Source organism: Acromyrmex echinatior, chromosome 8, assembly GCF_024713525.1.
Source record: "Acromyrmex echinatior isolate Ae372 chromosome 8, ASM2471352v2, whole genome shotgun sequence".
Classification (NCBI taxonomy): Eukaryota; Metazoa; Arthropoda; class Insecta; order Hymenoptera; family Formicidae; genus Acromyrmex; species Acromyrmex echinatior.
In genome coordinates, this window is record NC_141859.1 from 10608298 (window position 1) to 10630279 (window position 21982).

The window sequence follows — 21982 nt, forward strand, 5'->3', positions numbered from 1 at the left end:
TCTGATAAAAGTAATAGTATCTGAGCTCGCATTCAATGACATCTCCCCGAATTAAATACATTTCAATGACGATGGCATTTTTCTTCAGACATAATGGTATTGTATAAACTTCACTTTACACGATCTATAATTCGCGATAGAATTCGAAACAGACTTCTATTTATAATTTTATATATCAAATGATAAATACAATTATGGATGAGAAAATTTTCTTTTATTACAAGAAATACGACATCGAATACATAGGTTAAATTGTAATTTATGTCACTTATATATAGACAAGGTTTGCTTGCCATTGGACACGACTCTATTCACAGCTCTTGTAGATTTTCAATTTTCATTATACCAGATGCAATTGACCAATCATGAATTATTTCCTTGTACATATTTGATGCGTCTTTATATTTATAAAAATAGACTATACAGCGTTATAATTATAAATTTATAATTCTAATTATTCATATTTTTTCTGTATTATATACACAACGCATAAAATTATAAATAGAATTCTGTCTCGAATTCTATCACAAATTATACATTGTCTTTAAGTGGGCTTGAATGTTTGTTAAATAGCTGAATAACTTCAGTAAATTTCAAGCAGACTCTATTTGAATTCTAATCTGACGTTTAATTACCATAATATTTAATGTTGAAAAATAAAATGATGTATCAAATGACAGACTCCGGTTAAATTTTCGCTGAAGAAGTAACGACTCCATATATGCGAAAAAGTCTATTACTGAATTACTCTTCGTCAGTGGTGGACCACCCTGTATATGTAAAAATTGCGATTTGCAAATTCAGATTTTTCAGCAGTTCGACGCGCTATGAGAGGAAAAAGAATATTAATCGTTAAAAGCGATGATTTCTTACAAAAAAGGAATCGACATCGTCGCGAGTGTCGCTCTGGCGATTTGCCGTCTGTTGCGTGATAACGTCGAACGCCGGATCGCCAGCATTCTGGCTCTGCGGGGTCGACGATCCGCTATTGTCATTGCCATTGTAATCTCGCAGTGTCGTATCCTGATCTTCCTCTCGTCCCGGTCGATCATTCCTGGAAACGTCCGACGACGAACTGCTCGCGCTTTTCGGACGTTCGCGCGCGTCGATTGAGAAGGAACGCAGAAATTCTGGGAGTTCAGAACGTTTAGAGATTTATAATACGTGTTCACTGAAGACATCAATAAACGTTTGAGAAATTTCATTAGCAGATCCAGAAATTTGTTAAAGGAAGGACCATTAGCGCCGCCACAAGCAACATTTTTTTTTAAGATCAAATATACGAAAAGATAGAATATTAAATTATTATTTAAATTATTACACACACACACACATACACTGGAAAAGTATTATTTAAATATATAATTCATAAAACGTTTCATTTAAAATTATATTAAAAAAAAAAGAAAAGAATAATATAATGAAATCTATGTTTTTTGTGTGTATCTAGGAGTTTCTTAAATTAAAAAAAGATTTTTGGAATATCAAAATTGTAATGAAGTGTTTTAGAAATATTAAAAATATATAGAACATTTTGCTATAAATGTTGGCCCCTCCGTAGATCCGCTAGTGTAAGAAATTAGTCTTAGCATGGAATTTTCCGTCTACATGTTTGAAAATATCGCGAGCCTTGGTAGATACTAATTTAAATGTGTTGCATTTGGAAGATGAGATTGGGCTATCGATCGGACTTTCCGCTGCAGCGCGACGTTCGATCGTACCTTAGACTTGACCAGCGGAATATTGATTACCTCAGCTAGGTCTAAACTCTATATGCATGCACAACGATGAGGTGAAGAACCTCTCGTTCCATTTCGCTGTGTTTCCAGCGCTGCACGCTTCGGGCCGAAACCCCTACATTGTATTTAATTTATTGTATATCTTTGTTGAGAACGCAAGTCCTTTTTAGTACAGCGCGACATTCCGATCGATGTACGAGATGTGCGATTGGATATATCATATTTATTAATCAGGTATCGTGAAAAATAACTATCTATATCCAAGAGTGTTAATCTTTGGATAATCTTTTAAATTTAAGTGAAAGAAAAAATGTAGATCACACAGTTTAATTAAATGTCAAAATAAAATTTAAGTTGAAAATATCAGAGTTTCCTGGCGAACGTTTCTTGAGAAAGAAAAAATTACATACCTTGGTACCGCGATTCCTCCTTGTTTGAATTTTGTACATGGTAGCTTTTCGCGTCGGGCGAGAAGTGATGCCTGTTTCGTACATTGTATTCCTCCTCATTCACCATCGTCGCCTTATTACTGTAAGAGATGCAAAAATAGAAATTGACTTAGAAATAATTTCACATGCAACCATTACGCGACATATTAATGTTTCAGTAATGGCGGGGTTAGCGCGCAAAATGGTATTTTCACGCGAACTTTAGTTGCATAGCTGCATGTTTATAAGCTGAAACACGATGAATCTATATTCCAGAATAGCAAATCGTGGTAAATAAAACACGAGTGTCATGTAACACCAATGTGTCTTTTATGCTTGAGCATATTAAATTAACATAATGATATCTAAATTGACCGATTATTTAATCAAGCCTAAGCTTGATGAGCTTTTCTGAAAATTAGATGATCATCTTTTTTGTAGTAACGTTTTAGGCTTTTAATATGAAGTTTTGTTTTACACTTTACATTGAGCAAAAACGTATTTTTGAACAATATTTGAAAAGTACTGACTGAATATTTACTAAATATTTACTAAATGTATTTAATTTTTTATACAAGAATCATTCATTTGATATAACTATCATTCTTTCATTCAGTAAATATTTATTTATCATAAGTATTATATATATTAAATTAATACTATTTGAACAAATATTTATTAAAATTTAGTATACTTTTAGTACATTTTTTAATAGAAAGATTTATTAATATTTAATACATTTTTTCTCAATGCAGTAACTTATGCTGTTTCTCTTTCGCTTCGATCGATATCATATCTATTTTCTTCTCATGAAGAATAAAACATTCTCCATCGGCAGTGCTTTCGAGGTTTTCAATATTAATAAACTATTATACATCTATTATAAATCGCGCTACATCCTTCATCCTCCTTAAATTCGATCCGCGATGGTCAACATACATCGTGTCGCTGTTTCGATTCAATCTTAAAGCAATGACCGGCGTCGTCGTCGTGGTGATGATGGTCGAGACGGACGCATTGCCATCCCCGTCGCCGTCGTTGTCGCGGCCAACACCGACTGACTTCCTGCATCGGAAGACACATGGACAACAAAAGAGAATGGCGTTCGCGATCTTGTATTCGCCGGACCTGCTTGCCGGTCGTACCTCGCCGACGAGGGCACCATTCTCCTCCTTCATCTCGATCGGCCAGAACTTGAAGATCATCCCGCACAAAACTTGAAGTTTATCCCGCGATGCCTCGTCGACGGTCTCGTATAAAAGTTCTCGGTCGTGGCCGCGAAACGCGTTTCGTTTCACCCGATGGATTGACCCTCGGGGTCAGCAAGTGTGACGTCATGGTTTGAACGACTTGTTGCAATTCTGTCTCATAATCGTTCTTGCAAATCGTATCCGTTCGCAAATTACAAAAAAATATCCGCCTTTATAAATAAATAAAAACAATCACCGTTTTGTGAGAAAAAAAGAACGATTTTGCTGAGATATCTGAAAATTTAGCTAGATATATACAACAAAATTATTTTCAGATATCTAGCTAAATTTTTAAATCAGGTATCTCAAAAAAGTGATCTTATTTAGTTATATATATAGAAAATTATCTAATTGTAAATACGAAATATTAGCTAAAATAGACAAATTTCTAGGAACTAGGATGTGTACTTGGATATGTATTGCATCTAATCGTATAGATGATAGAGATAGAATTTAGATTTGTGTTATAAATTCTATACGTATGATATATAATTTTCTATCAGATACAAAAACAATAATTCTAGCTGGAGCAGCAAAATATTTTTTTGTGTGTACTTCAGTAAAATTGTTCTTTCCGAGCATTAAAATTTTATTGTTAAACTGGCCTTTCTAAATTTTACGATATCTATTAGCGTTTCTAATCTTATCTTTCAACATATGAATCTTTTCTTTCTTTATTTAATTTTTTAAATATCTTATATTATTACAGAAAATAATTAATAGTATATAGCATAATAATATGGTACGTGGAAAAGGTTAAATGTTGCCAAGTTTCAACCTTTCGCAATCGTTAGAACGGTAAGAGAAAATAAGTGTGCGAGCTCCGAAGAATCAATCGATACTAATGACAATTTCAAACATCGGCGAACGCTCTACCATCAAAATGCTCTGCGTGTCACGATATGTGCGATGCGTTGGAATATCCGAACCGTGAAACGTGAAAGATCGAGCTGCAGATTAATTATCGATCAAGTGTTCAAGAAACTTGTATTCCAAAAACATTTGCTCGTATATCTTGTCTACGAATCCACTCTTTTTCATTCCATTTCATTCACTCCTGCATTGAACGCTTCCATTCCCGAGTATTATTCTTTAAATTCTTTGAAATAAAATCTTAAAAATCTCTGAAAAGTAAAAACTGAGCCAGTCGTAAAAGAGTGGCTTAATTTTTTTAAGAGCGGGGTTTCACTCTTGGAGTGAGATTCACTCTAAAAGTTTTAGGTCGGTATTTCCATAATCGATTCTTATATTTAAGATTGTCTTAATAGTTTTAAGATATCATGAACCGATCAGAGAACTGCATCTTTAAGATTTATTTATGGTCTTAAAATAAGAATAGATTTAGAGGGTAACTTTCTCTTATATATTATTTCATTTTTTTTTAACATACTATTCGCGCAATCTTACGATACACCGCAACTCGAGAATCGCGTTAAGTCGCCACATATTCTCGCGAATCGGTCGAATCCGCAATTATTCTACGACTGTCGTGTACGGTACGTCGAACTAACAGCGATTCGATCGAGATTACGATGCTCATCGTTCTGCCATCCGCAAGTAGCAACTTTTCAAGGGCGAGCCTTGCGTAACGCGAGCAGCTGTGAGAAATCCACGTGTCCACGTTCTCGCACTCGCTGTCATTCGATTTAAATGACAGAGGTCGATGACACTCGCGCGTAATGTCAAACGGGTTCAATTAATTTGTCGCTCAATTATTTTCTCGCGGTGGACCTTTTATGAAGAGCGAGAGGAAATAGCGAGCGCGGACGAAGACCATGTTCGACAACAAGGAGGCATACTTTATAATTGCGAAGGATACGCGCTCGTAACAATCGACGACGTACGCACGACTGTGGCACATAGCAGAGACGGCAAGCGTCCCGACGCTGACCGCTGCCACCGCCACCCCCACATCGTCCCCGCCCCATGTCCGTTCGCCTCCCCGATCTCCGCACTTTACTTCTTTTTAATCGCAGAGAAGAGGGCGGGAATAATATGAGAAGTTTGAGAAACCGAGGTGCGATTCCAATCTTTAAAAACATGCAAAAAATGTAGTGACAGAAGCACGAATGAAAACAAGTGGTGACATACTCTGTAAAATTTTTAGGATAAATTGTTATTTTGAAGAGTGAAATCTCATTCTTAAAAATTGAAAATTGAGCCACTCTATTTTAAGACTGGCTCAATTTTCACTCTTTAGAGTGAGATTCCATCACAAAAAATTTAGAGAGTACAAAGGAAATGAGGAATTTAAATTTTGCAATCATATAATAAAAATGTGAAATTAAAAACTCAATTTGAATGGATGAAAAATATATAATAAGTTTTCTTTGAATTTTCTTGTCTCGAGGACATTTTCTATAATACGAAGACTTAGATATCACCCTTTCGAGGCCCCTTTATGAGACCGTAAACCAGGCTGACCATAACTCACCCTTCTCCCCTCACGTGGTCACGAAAGAAGGGTTGGCAGAGTCATGCGATCCGAGTGAAACGCGGTTAAAAGAGGTTGAAAGATGCCAAGCACATTTATCGCTTTTCCTCCACGAGTCTTGGAGTCTATTTCAAGTTTCTTATAGCCTCGGGGAGATCACGATATTAAAATTCGTGCTTAAAAATTGTACTTAAAATTCGACTTCATCGATGTCAAAAAACGAGGCTGTTATCATTCATAATTAATTTTGGTTAGAAATTTATTCGAATTACCGACATGCTAAAGTAAAATTCCCGAACGTCTCATTGGTTCAGTCATGCAATTTCTCTTGCGAAAAATCGATGCGACGTTTCGAAGAAATCAACGCAGTGAGTCAGAGGCGTCAGAGGCTTAGAGAATTTTGTTGCTTTCAGAGAGAAATTCGTTTACTTTTCGCGAATCAAATTCAGATGATGAGAATTGAATATTGAGAGAGCCAATTTTTTGCGATTCATACATAAAGTATCCTTTTTTTTTATCGTTATAACGTTATAATTCCGGGATAAGCGATATTGAATAGCGATTAGTGGCTGCGTGCTGGCTTAGACGTAAAATATTCAATGAGGAGGAATGGACGATAGTACGGCAAGGCGTTTCGACAATCTACAATAGTCCCGCATGTTACACACCATGCACACAACACCCGCGTCATTATATCCATTGCATTTCCAGGCACTGCGAATTTTCAGTTGTATAACTTTTGCACGGAAAACGAAACGATTGAGGCATTTTTCTATCGTGTGGCACGCGCGCTTTTCTTCGTCTTTTCATACTTTTTTTCTTTTTCTTAATTTTATCGACCGACTAATTCGAGCGGTCAGAACTAGTCCACTTGCGATATAGTGGCATGTTTTGCGAGTCTTATGAAGGCGAGTTAAATGTTAAGTCGCAATTCTTGCGATCTTGATGAGGCAACGAAACAGAAAAGTTGCACACTTATATGTATATATAAATTTAGAACCGATCAGAGTATATCGGCTGCAAAAATCGCTGGCATGCAAGGCGATTTTTGTCGACCTAAAATCCACCGCTCTATCGACTTGGATCTTGTCACACAAGTTAAGTCTTAAAAATAATGTGTGTTAAAAATAATGTAGGAAGATTAAGATTAAGCGAAATATGAGGTCGCGTACCTTGCCGGATCGATAATATTACGATTGCTATTACAGCTTATATTATTATTTTAAGCATGTAAAATATGTGAAATATTATTAAAGGTGAGTCTCCGATAACTTTAGTGCAAATTCTTGCAAATCTCATTGTAGGATACGTTTTCACGTGTCGCTCAAACCGATATTTTAACGACAAAAAGAATCACGTGGTCAAAATTGATGAATATCAAGCATCAATTTTGATCATGTAATCCTTTTCAGTGTAGATTTATTTTGAAATTAAAAACTCAAGCTCTCATTAATGTTTCGTAGGCGACGTTTACGCATATCATCTCGCGTGACGATACACCGACGTCTCTCTCGCAAGTTATTTTAAGACCGAATCGATTTTGTCTGGGATTGTTGAAGCGTTTTAAAAAAAACAAGAGAACAAAAAGAGAGAAAAATTCTTGCTATCTTATGATTGCATGCTGATATGAATTTATTTTAAAAATTCTACTCTACGAAAAGCAAAGAACTTACATGTCGTACATCGACGCGGCGTGAAATCTGTTGGAAGTCAATTTGACAAAATGTTGCGATCGGTGGAGTTGTGACGGGGATAATGATCGCAATCTTCTGCGATGAGGACTGGCGAAACTTTCTGAAAGAGAGCACCTATCCTCCTGCGAATTTGATGAAATTAAGTCCATCTCGGTTCTCTGCTGTGCCGCTGCCACATCTTTCGTTCTATGATTCTTAGGCTGTGACGATTTATGTAAATCAATATTTATTATTAGAGATACTTAAAGACGCTGAATTTGAAACCGAATTCTAAATAAAAAATTAAAAGGCTTGAATCTCTCCAGACACTCATATCCAAAATGGTTTATCTATTTTCAATCAGAAATTTTTCTCACAATCAGTGTAAAAAACATCGTCGCGATTTTGGACAAGGTATTGTTTGGGTCAGAATTAGGATTCAAGTCTAAAAATTTCGATTTATTTTAGTGATTAAAAAAGATTAAAAAAGACGATTTACTTACCCGATGTCTCACGTTCCTATCCCTATCCGAAGGAGTTTGCGTATCCAGATTCTGAGAATCCAGATCCTGATACAAGCGGGTCGATGGATTTGGAGGAGTTCGTAACGGCCGATAGATATTTCTATCCATGAGCTTTCTTTGGCGCTCGAGAATCGAGTTATACCTGTAAAAAAAATTAATTATATGAATTAATTATATAAATAAATATTTTCTCAATCACAAAAAAGGCGATTGCTCTTGAAAACTCACGCCTCGACGAGTGTTTGTTGCTGCATATTTCTGGATAGCGAACGTTGACGTCCTCCCGCGTAATTCAAACTTTCGTTTTCATTCGTAAATTGATCGGTGTCCACGAATCTGTTATAAATGTGCGAATTGTCATCCGAAAAAATTGTGTCGCTATTTCCTGCAGTATCCTACAAAATTATAAACATAATTACATTTTTATCTACTGCAAAATCGATTATTACATTCAATATTTAGATTTAATAATTTAATTTATAATACAACTGACATTATATATAAGATATTTTAATATAGTTAATTTAATATTTGAAGAAAAATCATATATGAAGAAAAAAAAAATTAAAAATTACTTTCTATATCGAAATTATAATTTTTCTTCTATGAAGAACGAGAGAATAATGAATAATGAGAGAATAATGAGAGACTAATGAGAAAATAATGAGAGAATAATGAGAATTTGAAATATTTAACTTACACCGTATTCTCTATTTGTTCCCAAAGCCTTCGTGTAAGAAGACCGATAACTGCTAGTATGTGAATCAAATGTTTGATTTAAAGTCTGACTTTCTTCTTGTTGAAAACGTTTTCGCCGTTGATGAATCGCTGCATACGATCTATGTACATAATTAATGCAAAATATACGTAATATTAATTTAATTTGAAATAAATTCTTGTGTCGTGTCTTCTATTAAGAAGATATCAAAGATGCTCACCCGACATTTTCCTGTCGCAAATTTATTCGATTTCGATTACTGTCTAACATGTCTGTTGTTTGCTTTCGCGAATTAGAATTAACATATTCCAAATTGAGGGATTTTTCACGATTTTGCGATGTTATTTTAGGACGTTCACGCGATAATAATATTGGAATCCTGGATTCTCCTCTGAGAGCGATACTTTCCTGCAAGCATATATTTTACACACTTCTTTATTTTGCATTATATATACATTATATATATATATATATATATATATACATATATATATATATAAAGTATTTGTAATAATATTTTGTAGTGTAATTTTAATAAATTATGTGACAAGAATAATTTAATATTTCATATCACTATAAGAGAATTTTACTTTTTCTTTAGGAACTTCATTAATGTCTCTGCGATTTCGCGTTTTTTGCTCGAAGTTATCAGAAATCTCTCTATGATTCTTAGCATCCGTTCCAACAAAATCGTACTGATTCAATGGCGTGTAAAATGATCGCAATTGTTCCTCGAATCTTAAATTGGCATTTGAAGACACCCCTAGAAAATTTGAATGATGCTTTCAAATTCTTGTTAGATTTAATCAGACTGTCAAAGTGATCAGTTCGAATAGAATTCGGAAGAAATTGCATTACCCGCATTTACATTTCGCCCATTCAGTCCTTTTATATCATTTTCATTGTTCTGTAATAGAAAAGGATATTCCTTAAATACGACATTGAATCTGCAAAAATCATGCGATATTCTAATCTCCCGTGTATTTGATAAACGTGATTTTTAAGCGTAACATAATCGTTACATTTTATTTCGAGACTATGATGCAAATAGATATCTACTTGCATCATGTTTCGAGACATGGATGCTTGTAAAAAATAAAAAATGAGAAATTAGAATAATCTATTATCCTAAAAATATTCTGCATTTCATACACGCCATCGAACCTGGTTCAAAAATAAACAAATTCTACGTACCGCTGATATAAAATCATAGACTTCTGTCACAAACTTCTTCTTATAGAATAGTCTGTGAAATATTAAATTTTGAAGATTCCTTATTATAGTAATATTCTCTTTTACGTTATATTAACGACTTTATAAAACTAACTTAACTTATAAATATTCATCTTGTAAATATTCGTTGATATTAATTAACGATATTAACTAACATAAGACGCAAATGTAATTGCAAAAAATGATGATATTAAATCACGCAGAGAGTTAGTGCCTTTCGTGTTTTAAGCTCCTTACTCATAATTTACACTTGAGAAATACTTATGAATGTTCGAGGCGATATGCAAAATGAAGCTTGAGAGAAAAGATGTATTATTCTGTCGCTACTTCCTGCTTCGTTGTATATTTCGGTATTTGCATTGCAAAGCTGATATCTCGATAAGTAACAATAATGACATTGAAAAACGCGCAATACATCGCGTCGTATTTAATGAGAAATCAATAATACTTTTCGTGTAAAGTGATATTACTAATGTCTGAGAATGGTTAATAATACGCCAATTAGATACTCTTTGCTAAACATAAAACGCGTAAAAATAAATGTAAATTCATAAAATCGTTGCGATATAAAATCCTGTTATAAAATTTGAAATTTATTATTAACTACTATTTTTCTTTATATTATTTATAAACCGATTTCTTAAATCAATATATATATTTATTTAAGAATACATGCTCGTATAAGAAGCGAGAGAAGTAAAATAGAAAATATACGATCCAACTTACGTTAGTTTGCAACTGCCAGGCCGTCGATTGCTCAGTCTTGGATTGCAGTCCGACACCCAAAGCAACGAGATTGGGTCTCTCTATCCACGGACTCTCGCGGTTATTTAGAAAATCGTTTCTAAAATGACACGACATTTCAGGCAATTTTAGGCAGATATATATTCCGAACTTTCTCGAATAATCACTTGAAATTACCTGGATGCTCTCCCCTGTGCCGATCTGGACGTGGCGATAATCTGACCTCTACTACGACCAGTACCAGGCGAGACTGAACCGCTTCCCGCCACGATCCAATCGACGTCAGGGCCTGAGAAATTGACGTCTCGTAAAAATCAAAGACGCATGTTAAAATAAATATAAATATGTATATAATTAAAGATTTTTAATCATACAAAAATTTTTCAACTACATTTGCGTCGTGTTCAAAACGATATAATATAAATGTATGCTCGCTTAGAGAAAAAAGAATTATAATATGTGCAATTAAGAAAATAAGCTTTATGATACATATACAGATAATCATGTAATATCCAACTTTATGTTTTACATTAAAATGTCACGCGATGTCGTGGCTATTTTCAAACGTTTATTAGAAATCTAACTGCGTGATTTCTTCTATGCAGCTATGTAGTTATAAAAGGAGAATTAACTTATTGACTGCGCTCTATGATATTATTACGTTATATCTTATAATATAATATCTTCTAATCATATAAAATCTCTTTGTTTTTTATAAAACTTTATTAAAATAAATAACGATTAGAATAAATAACGACAGCAAAGTTTCTATTATAACAACGCAACTATCGTACAATAAAGTTTCCTTTTCAGAGTACCGCCGTCAATGAAACTTGTACTTTGTCGTAAGATTTTATCTGTGCGGGTGCATTATGCTTTGCTCGTTTATTCCTGGTTGTTATTACCAGTAGCGGTCTGAACAGTCGGTGAAATTTGCAAACCGTACACCACGAGACCATCGGCCGATACCAGGGGTAGTGACTTCCTAGCCAGCCGTGCTCTGATGGCGGCCAGCATCGCCTCGGCATCGGGATTTCCCTCACCCGCCCGTCTTCCCGCTTCAATGACCTCCTACAAATGAACGAGGTGTTATTTTGTTCAATGCTTAAGATTAATGGGTTTTCCACAATAAGCCATTATTAAGTTTTAAGTCTTAAGCCGTAAAAAATTGATTAATCACAGTCGAACGTGAAAAGAATAATCGTCTGTATGATATTGATTAATTTCTTACGGTTTAAGACTCAAAGCCTAGGTAATGGCTTATTATAGAAAATCCATGAAGGCTATGGTACATAAAAAATTTAAGCAGTAAGAAAAACGTAAGCAGTACCTAAATGAATCAATATTTTGAATTAATGAATATTTTATTACGTCTTTATAACGATTGGCCGATTCATTTAGCTACTGCTTACGTTTTATTGCCATTCATTTTTCTGTGTGCCATGGACTTAATTCAAATCTAAGATTGTTTTACCTCGGAATCGTAGATCTGTCCTAAAACAGCCAAAGTGTCGAGCGCAGCTTGACGTACTCTGCGTCGCCGATCTGCGACCATCGTCGCCACTCGGTTGGCCACGATTTCTAGCTTGAATTCGGTGCTGGGAAACGTCACCAGCGAGAAGATCAGCAGCTGCAACGCGTTCTCTCTTGTCTGCGTAAAAACAACAAATTTAGTGCCGAAATGACACGAATTAAATTACTTAAAAACTTTTAGAGTGAATCTCTTTAGAGTGCAACTCTTGGATAAAGTTCGGAAAGGATGAACCCTTCGATTTTATTGTCGATTGGTATACTACTGTATTTTGGTGTGCTAATTACTTTAGGTAGTGCTAAGTTAAAAAGATAAAAGTTAAGTTAAAAAAGTTAAAAAGTTAATTATTTTTAACTTAACTTAGAAACTTACATTTTAGACTCTTAACTTTTTAACTTAATTTAGTTACATTTTATCGGTAACTATTAACTTTTAATTTGATTTTTTTAAAGTCAATCCTTAGATACAATGTGAGAGGCTAATGAGTATATAATTTAATAATTTTATATTGTATAATCATTGAACGTGTGAACAAAAATAGGGATAAATAAATAAGCTATAACAAAGGAAAAATACAAAAAATTATGTAAAATAGTCGAATTTTTTCTTTGTTTTTTTGGTTGTCCGTTTGGTTTCGTTAAAAATTTAACTTTAAACTTTTTAATTACTTTTTTTATTAACTTAACTTTTAATTCAAATTAATTTTATTATTGGATTAACTTGTATTTTAATTAAGTTAAATTTTCAAGTTAACTTTAATTTAACTTAGTTTAAAAAAAAGTTAACTTACCCAGCCTTGTTGATTACAAATATGATAATGAAAATTACCGACAAGGTCATTTTGATGATCATTTGCTGCGCAATCTAAACGTCATTACTCAGCATGTTTGTCAGTAAGTGCTGTCATGCTGAAAGATGGATAGGACAATTTCTTCTGATTTCCAGGCGAAGCGACTCCCACCCCACCTCCCTCTCTGCTTAGGGATGCACGACTTCCACGCAAAGCGACTCTCCTCCCACCTTCCCTCTTACTTAGGGGCGCGACTTTCACGCGAAGCGACTCCTACCCCATCTCACTACCCCTGCTTAGGGGCGCACGACTTTTTACGTGAAAAAAATATGAAAAAAATAAATTTGTTTTTTAAATATTTAACCTTGAAAATGATCTTGAAAATGACCAATTTTCATTATTATATTCGTAATCAGGGCATCAAAATACAGTAGTATGTCAATCGACAAGAAAATCGGAGGGGTTCACCTTTTCGGAAAGACTCTATCCAAACTCTTTTCCAACATTAGCTCAATTTTCACTCTTTAAAGTGATTCCACTCCAAAGAATTTAGAGATAATTCATTTAACTACCTTAGTGTTTCTGGCGCTCAGACAATGTGGCTGCAGTAATTGTTCCAAGAGCAGGCTAGGCTTGAGCCGTAACATCGCGATTCGAGCGAGCTGCGCCGCGGATGGACCACCCTGTCTAGCCAGGCCCCAACCCAGCTGCGGCAATTTCTTTCTTAGTGCATCCTCCGAGACACCGGCGACCACTACCTGAAATATAAAATAGTTTCTAAGAACACATACGAAAGTATAGGTCTAGAAAAGTTTAATATAAGCTTTAGAAAAGTTGAACAACAACACGTCATGAACCTTTGGTATTATAAAAAAGTTACAGAGTATTATTTTCCTTTCGCATCGCGCTAAAAGTGTCTTCTACGCAATTCTCGTACGTGGATATACATGTCATGTAGGTGTCCTTGCTGCTTGCGCTTTAAAATTTGATAACTCGAGTTTAAATGCTTCTAAGGCCGAGGATATTGTAAGCTCACAAAATTCTCGCGATACCAAAACTCTTAATGAATTTTAAAGGTCTTGAGTAACAATTAAAAATTTTTCAACTAAATTTTAATAAATATTTGTTTGAATAGTCCTGACTAAATATAAACATATTAGGTGTTGGAATTAATTCGTAGCGTTTTTTAATGAAAGAATGTTATTTATTTCACATGAGCATTAAAAAATACATTAATGAAAGTACTTCCCATCACTTGTAAAACGCTACGAATTAATTCCAACACCTAATACATTTATTTAATATACAAAAACCATTAATTCATTTAACTATCTTCTTTTTTATTCAGTAAATATTTATTCACTGTAAATATTACCTTGCCACTATTCAAAGAAATATGTTAAAATTTTTAGTAAATTTTTTAAATTAAACTCGGCTTTGAAAGAAACTTTTTAAACATCGAGGTTGACTAGGGGTTGTCGAAGTTTAAAACTGATAGATATCATCCCGTTTTATCGTGCGGGGTACATATTACAATACTTAATAACAGGATTCACAGTGTTATTCGCTGGTGACTGTCGTCAGCGATGAATTAGCCTAAAGGCGGTATTTAAGATCATCTTAAGTACAGTCTTGAGATGTCATGAACCAATCAGAGAACTGCACTAGTATCTTAAGACATTACTTAAGACGGTCTTAAATATAAAAGATCCGACTATGAATATCGACTTAAATCTTGATGTATTTAAGGGTGATCTTGAGGTGCGAGGAGTTACGAGCTCACCTTCGCTACCGCTAAACCAGCGGCGGCCACGCGGCAGCTCCTTTCGCCGCCAAGCACCGCATGCAAGAGCGATCCTAATCGCGACTCTATCGCGATTAGCGCCGAGGACGTCCGCAGAGCCGACGCAACTCTTTCCAGACCTCTGACACGCGCTCGCCAGTCGTCCTGCAAAAGTGACAAGATATCAGACGAAAGAATGATTGAAATTCCTGCGACACGTCATACACCGTAATTGTCAAACAAACCCGACGTGATATTTTATCAGTTGCACTTTGACGGCATCAAATATCTGATTGCAAGGAAAAAAGTTATAGAATGTTACCTCATTTTAATTGGGTGGTAAGGGAGAAATTTATTTATATAACATATATTTGAATATTTAAATTTTTATTAATGTTTTGTGCGCTTAACATTAAAATTATCGATAATGTATATTTTGGCTCCGCTAATCATTTCAATTCTTTTCTTTTTTGTATTAAATATACAGTACAAAATATTAAAAAATATATATATATGAAAATATATTATAAATGATTATAGTGAAGTAAATAATATCAAAATAAATCTTCAATGATACAATAAATAAAAGTAAGGAAATTATTAAATTAATACCTTTAACAGTTTTAGTGACAATATCGACGGCTCTATAGTGTTAAATATTAATTGTTTAAATAATTTAAAAATGTATGAATCCTCGTCGAAAGAAGATCGCCAATTCACGCACCGAAATGTCTGGCAAATAAAAGTTAATTTTATCGTAAGATCAATTTCGCCGATTTCATTCTTCTATCGTGGAATCGTCTCGCGTGCATATGCAAATCTCTCCCAACAATTACACACGATAAGAATAAGTCGTATTTATCCGGCTGTTCTCAGGATTAACTGGTCAAAATATACTTGAGTGTCTAATCGCTAAAATGCTACTTTAATCGCATATGTGAGTCGTCTCTAATCACGTATACATCTTTCTTACTAAGAGAAGAGAGTCTTACTTGAGTTTCTTCTACTTCCGCGATTTTCTTCTATTTCTTCCTCCTCAATAAAAACATATCAGAATAAAAGAATTCCTCATGCGATACAGATATAATTACAAACAGGTGAACAGTGTCGCTAGAAATTCACAGTCGACATTATTGATCGTCGCAGCGGAACTGAACGCAATACATCCGCATTCTCACCGCGTGCACTTCTATCAGGCTCTATAACCGCGGAATCGATACAGACCTCGCATTAATATTTTTTTAACGTATTCCTCACGGATCGGTGTATGCGATATTACCTTTTCGATATTTTTTTTAACGTTTTTTCTCATCCGCTCTCGCTTTTTTAAAGACACGTTTTCAAGTCGACGAACGGCGAACAAAGGTGACAAGTCTAAGCGGAGCGTATCTATCGATATATATCTGCCTACTTGCGCCACAATGAATCAGAGAACAGTTTGAAAATTGCACTTACAGCCACGTCGGTGCAACGCGACGGGTACAATTGCCGACGATTTGCATATACACGGGAATGACGCTTTCCTGGACCTGAACGACGCGGCACGCAACACGTGCCTAATTATTTTCTTGCGGCTTACAGAGCGCGTTTGCCCTCTCTTATACGCCTTCTCTAGCATAACGATCCGCGAGGTAGATCTCTCGTCGTTTTTCACCCGCGGAATATTCATACGGGCGCTGATATCAGCCTCGGAGAGTCGTATCGCGCGGCGTGGCGTAAGAGTGTTTGCGCTCGTAAACTCGACTTTATATCGTAAAGAAGAATAGAAGTGACATTATTTATTCTCGTCATGAATCAATTAGAAAGGAAAAGTCACGTCCTCGAAGGATTTTTGCATCTCTCATAAATTATCGAAATTATCATGATTTCGCGACTTAATTAGCGAAGAATAGCAGCTCATTTAACACAGAAGCTTGCAGTAATGCTGTAACGTTTGCAATGTTACTAATCCCTATAAGCGTATAATATTATTTGGTATTAAGTAATATTTTAGACATCTCTTAAAAATATTAAATGTAACATTTTAAGAATATTGTACTAAAATTATATAATATTAAGTAATATTCTCGAAATATTAATGAAAGATTATATGTTCATACTCCTGATAATATTGTATGATTATTAAAAGTAACATTATTTAATGGTAATGTAATATTGTTAATTATAAACATTAAAAAGTATTATAACAAAATTTACTTTACAATTGTAGAACTGGATATGTACTTAAAATCATGCGAAAAGGTTTTTTTAGCACAAGATGCAGGAAACTGATAAGAACTTTTCGTTACTAAATTGTGAATTCAAATTGACTAAATTAAGAATAATTAATATTTATAAATATTTTAATAATATTTCAAGAGTATTAAGATATAATACCTAGAATATTATATAAGTGGAGTATATAACTTCTATAGGATACTCTCAAAATATTAAAAAATATTATATGGTATTTTCGAAATATTATAATAACTTATTTTAATTTTTTAATAATAACCATATAACATTCTAGAAATATTTTGCGCTTATAGGGATATTATTGAAATAATCTGTGTATGGAAACTACATCCATACGGCACAGAATTTGCAGCAATATCACTACAAAACAACCTTCTGCAACTTTTATGCAACTTTGTACTGTAGAGATAGAGACCATAAAAAAACAAAATACATTTCGAAAAATACTACTTCCATAATAATATTCTGTAATAACATTATTTGCAAATTTAATTTCCTAAATATTTAAATGAAAAAAGATTACGTCAAGCAACTCTGTTAAATTTTTGCCGAGAATCGACTTTACATTAAACTTTAAAGCAGCTAGCCCAGGTGAGATAGAACCCGCAGGTGACATCGCGGATCAATTATGCAGCGTACGATGTTGCGAATAAGTCGAAGCCTTGTTCGAGATAGATATATATATGTATTCGCCTAGACATATATATATTTCGTTCCCTTGATTGCGACGAACGACGTCCCACGGAAATCGATCGTGTGGAATCGGTATTTATTTTCACAGGCCTCTCGTAGACGCGAGGTCGCACGTGCATTCATAAAAAGGTCTAGTGCAGCCGGTGCAGCGACCTTGAAGTTACTCACTGAATGAACATAAGGCATACTTGCGAATAACGGTGATCGTTGCTGGAACTTTAATCATATATGCATTAGTACTGCGAGTACAATGTTTCCTTATACAAATTTAGCAGCCTTGGTCTTATATTATTGTAATTGATCTATGACTGCTTTTCTTTTAGAAGATACAGTCGACACAAACATCGTTCTATCCTTAATTCTTGGCATATTCAATGAATAACAAAGATAGAATGATACTTGACGACTATGTCTCTTAAAAAGAAAGCATCCTATATTAGTTATTTAAGATCGACTTTTTCGCAGTGATAAATTTTATCGCTGATCAATAGCTTAATTAATCGAATGTTTATCATTTTGTATTGGTTTTAGGTCTCTATCAGGGTAGCGATCGTGTTTTTCTCTCGGGCTGAAACGTGAAAAGCGAACATTTTTATTAAAAAGTTATATGATGCTATCGAGAGCGATTGGACATCGTTTGGATAGCTGAGCTAACGGAATTAGTATGCTAGAACATGGAATTCTTTGACCATGACATTCCCCATTCAAACTTCAGGAGTGGACTTATCTACTGGACTGGTTTACCTATCTTTCCTATCTCTCGTTAAAATTAATCAAAATAATATAAAGGTACTTTATGTAGTAGAAATTAAAATACAGCTATATGTACATACACTTTTTACATCTGCAATCAATATTAGATATTAGATATTATAGGAGACATTAAAACAGTTCGTTATAAAGCAATCAATATATGCTGACAGAATCATCCAAAAAGTCATAAAAAAATGGCGCACTTATAACAATACTTTGTATCTAATCATTTGTTATCAAACAGATTGCTTGGGGCTGGCAGTATTTTAGATCCATCACTGTCGGGAAACAGTTTTACGAAACCGGTCAGTCAGTTGCCTCGGCAGAAGGCAGAGAGAATGTTCATCTCATGGGTTTTAGAAAATTCCGCCGTTGCAAAGTCACAAGCGGAGGATACGCCAAATGATACATTCGCAAAACTGTGAACGTGAGAACCACATCTCGCCATACCGATATAATCATGTCGCGGCAACGGAAACGCGCACTCTTCCGGATACTTCAAATCATCGTCTGCCTTGGAGTTATCTTCTTGACGCTGAAGCTATCTCTCGCCGTTATTGGCGACGAGAGCAGACCTCTTCCCATCGACGACGATCTGAGAAAACTGATGGTAAGTCACTGAGAGATTTAAAATCTCAAGGAGATCGATATAATTCTGAATCATTTATAATATCTCAGATCGAAGTCGAAGCGGACAACACACGACGATCGTTGAACGTTGAAAGAGTTTGTAAAAAGTATAATTTGGGGTTTTATCGAAAGCTCGCCGATGATTCTCTATTCAAGCATCCACCTGCGCCGCAGTATGCCGTCTTCTATATGGACAGGTTCGTAAAAAGTATCAGAAAAGAAGAAGAAAATAAAAAACTATTAACGATCGATCCTTATCGAAGGTGTCAAGGTACCCACAAGATGATGATTTCTGCGCAGAGTGCACAACATATCGTACTGTCCGGTGTATAAAGCCGGCACCACGACCTGGCTCTACAATCTTTGTCTGTTAATGAACGTGCCCGAGGAGACGCTGAACAGCGGTAAAGAACAGCTGTCGACTATCGCCAGGAGAACGATACCGGAACTTGAGTATCCTGAAGCCGATCACATTCTGACAACGAGCAGAAAGTTGTTGATCGTGCGGCATCCTTTTGAGAGGTTGTTAAGCGCTTATCGTGATAAATTGGAGAACTCCATCGTCGGACGAGAACACGGGACGCTTTACTTCTATCGCAAATTCGGGGCCAAGATTGTGCAGAAGTATCGTAGTAAGTCGTGGGAAGAAAAGAAATGAGAGAGAAATGATTAAAAATTGATTAAAAATCCTTTTCTTTACTCTGCACGATAACCATTACAGTAAGGACAGATTTATTTTCGCGATTAATCCTTCTGTCGATAAATAATTATTTTTTCACCTTTTCATTATCATGTTTCATAACGTTTTCATTAAAAACATAGAAATGAAAACGAGATAAAGTCTGTGCCAAACTGCTCTTTAATATTCGAAAGATGTAGGATAATTTTTTAGATGTTATAACAAAATTCGCATAAAAATATATAATTTTTTACTGTATTCGCCACGTATCCATTGATTGAAGGGTTAAATTTTAAATTTTGGAAACGTGTTGAATATATTTTATTTAATTTTATTTTAAAAAAAAGATAAAGAACAGCAATGAATCCGATAAACTTTCAGAAGAAAATTTCACGGAGCCACAGCCGAATCAAGTGATCCAACGCGAGGGTGTACCGCCGCCGGCTGGGGTGGAACCAACTTTCCGAGAGTTCGTCGAATACATGATCGAGACTGACCTAGGCAGTTACGAAGACGATCATTGGATGCCATATTATCTCTTTTGCACGCCGTGCCTTATCAAATACGACATCATCGCGAAGGTATCGAAATTTGCATCCGAGATCGCTGACTGTCATAATCTTGTAATATTTTGCGTTAACACTAAAAGTAGCACACAGAGCCTATAAAGCGTTAAAAAAGTATATAAGCACTTTTTCAGCGCTTTGTAGTCGCTGTTGTGCTACTTTGTGGGTAATGGAAGTACCAAGCGAATGAATTACTGTGAAAATAAAAAAGTGGTAAAAAATTAAATATTTCATTTAGTATAAAACATAATTATTGAAAATATTTAAAAATTATATATTTTATACAAAACATATAATATTAATTTAAAAAGTAAAAACAGTCAATAATAATCGGGGGGGGAGGGAGGTATTTCTATTAGTATCAACAAAAAAAAAGTTCAAAAGTGTTAGTTGTATGTTAAAGTGTAGATATATATGTATTGAAATTTTTAACGAAACATCATATCAGCGATTATTTTAAAGCTCTTGTAATGTAATAATAATTTTGCAGGTGGAATCGCTATGGAGAGATCAGGTGTATGCGATCAATAAATTAGGATTGCAAGACAAGATCAAGCCCAGATGGAGACATAGTAACAGTTATGCTAACGCCTCCAAGATATACTTCAGCCAGTTAAACAAAGAGATGGTGCAAAGATTGTATGAGAAGTTAAGGCTGGATTTTGAACTGTTCGATTATTCACCTGACATTTATTACGAATACGCTACGTCTATTAATTAATTAAAATTGATCGAGTGAACTTTGTGTCAACATCTATTAAAAGCATAATTTTTGTTTTATAATAATATAATAATTAACGTGTCTAGAACACTGATGTAAACCATTGATGGCCCACAGAGCAGGCATCTCATTCGTTTAGAGAGAGATTTAAAAAAAATAAAAGAGAAAAGTACGTTAAGCCCGTATACGCGCACACGTAATCCTGATAATTGATGGAGCTTAAATCACGTTACGTCACGCGACGAACTTTTGTCGACGACGAAAATCGATCGACCTACTTCTCACCATACTTAATGTATCGGATCGGCGGTTTGTCCTAAAGTCAAGGGTCCTCAAGTGAACACGTTAATCGTCAAGGATCGCGACAATCTGAAGCAGGGCATTACCCTGCTAACACGCGGCAAAAATGGTGCCAAATGAATCTCACGCGAATTTCCACAAAGTCACATCTAACTTAAATTTCTTTAAAGCATAACATCACAATTTTTTCTAATTGTAATATATAATGTATTGAGGTCTATGAGCTCAACTGAATTAACTGGATCCGTTCACAGTTTTGAAGATCTTTTTCCTTTGTTATTTGTGAATTAACTTTTATATAATTTCTATAATCTATATATAATTGTGTATAATCCGACATTAAATATCAATACTTCGATCAGCTTAATATAATATTATTTGAGGAATTTCAAGAGGGATACCAAAAATATAGTTACTATTTATAACCATAAATTTCGACGAGGGAGATAATATGTGCAAAGCATTGCATTTACCAAAAGATGCATTTATACTAATTGTAAATATTTCATAAAAAAATTAACGATATGTTTTATGTAATAAATTTGCACGCGCATAAAA

General features: G+C 34.7%; 2 protein-coding genes across 12 annotated transcripts in view; one reads left to right on the forward strand and one right to left on the reverse strand.

Annotated features, from left to right (window-relative positions):
- LOC105151429 (uncharacterized) overlaps positions 1–21982 on the reverse strand; it is a 32688-nt gene that overhangs the window by 4561 nt on the left and 6145 nt on the right. For 7 of the 10 annotated variants that reach the window (XM_087409098.1, XM_087409100.1, XM_087409092.1 and 4 more), the window contains 16 exons: positions 14848–15012; positions 13637–13822; positions 12218–12394; positions 11649–11814; positions 10921–11032; positions 10726–10843; positions 9625–9673; positions 9357–9529; positions 8987–9174; positions 8749–8887; positions 8277–8443; positions 8028–8190; positions 7525–7745; positions 2150–2268; positions 874–1130; positions 636–770 (listed from right to left, as the gene is read on the reverse strand). In XM_087409098.1, the coding sequence (XP_087265224.1) occupies positions 636–770; positions 874–1130; positions 2150–2268; positions 7525–7745; positions 8028–8190; positions 8277–8443; positions 8749–8887; positions 8987–9174; positions 9357–9529; positions 9625–9673; positions 10726–10843; positions 10921–11032; positions 11649–11814; positions 12218–12394; positions 13637–13822; positions 14848–15012 (2535 nt within the window). The remainder of the gene's footprint in view (positions 1–635; positions 771–873; positions 1131–2149; positions 2269–7524; positions 7746–8027; positions 8191–8276; positions 8444–8748; positions 8888–8986; positions 9175–9356; positions 9530–9624; positions 9674–10725; positions 10844–10920; positions 11033–11648; positions 11815–12217; positions 12395–13636; positions 13823–14847; positions 15013–21982) is intronic. The other 3 variants (XM_087409099.1, XM_087409101.1, XM_087409102.1) reach the window with 3 other exon arrangements.
- On the forward strand, positions 15842–21982 carry LOC105151416 (carbohydrate sulfotransferase 8). Of its 2 annotated transcripts, none has more exons than XM_087409109.1 (5): positions 15842–18564; positions 18773–19355; positions 19459–19790; positions 20219–20418; positions 20894–21982. In XM_087409109.1, exons 2-5 carry the CDS (start codon positions 18931–18933, stop codon positions 21122–21124), a joined length of 1188 nt encoding a protein of 395 aa, XP_087265235.1. In that variant the 5' UTR covers positions 15842–18564; positions 18773–18930; the 3' UTR covers positions 21125–21982. The 2 variants fall into 2 exon arrangements, with proteins under 2 accessions (XP_087265235.1, XP_087265236.1); XM_087409110.1 differs by having other exon boundaries at positions 15844–19138; positions 19207–19355.

Bases quoted from the DNA above. Each gene is read 5' to 3' on its own strand.
- LOC105151416 (XM_087409109.1), top strand. From the start codon at position 18,931: ATGATACATTCGCAAAACTGTGAACGTGAGAACCACATCTCGCCATAC. The intron at 19,356-19,458 runs GTTCGTAAAAAG...ATTTCTGCGCAG, and splicing joins GCCGTCTTCTATATGGACAG to AGTGCACAACATATCGTACT. The intron at 19,791-20,218 runs GTAAGTCGTGGG...ATAAACTTTCAG, and splicing joins GATTGTGCAGAAGTATCGTA to AAGAAAATTTCACGGAGCCA.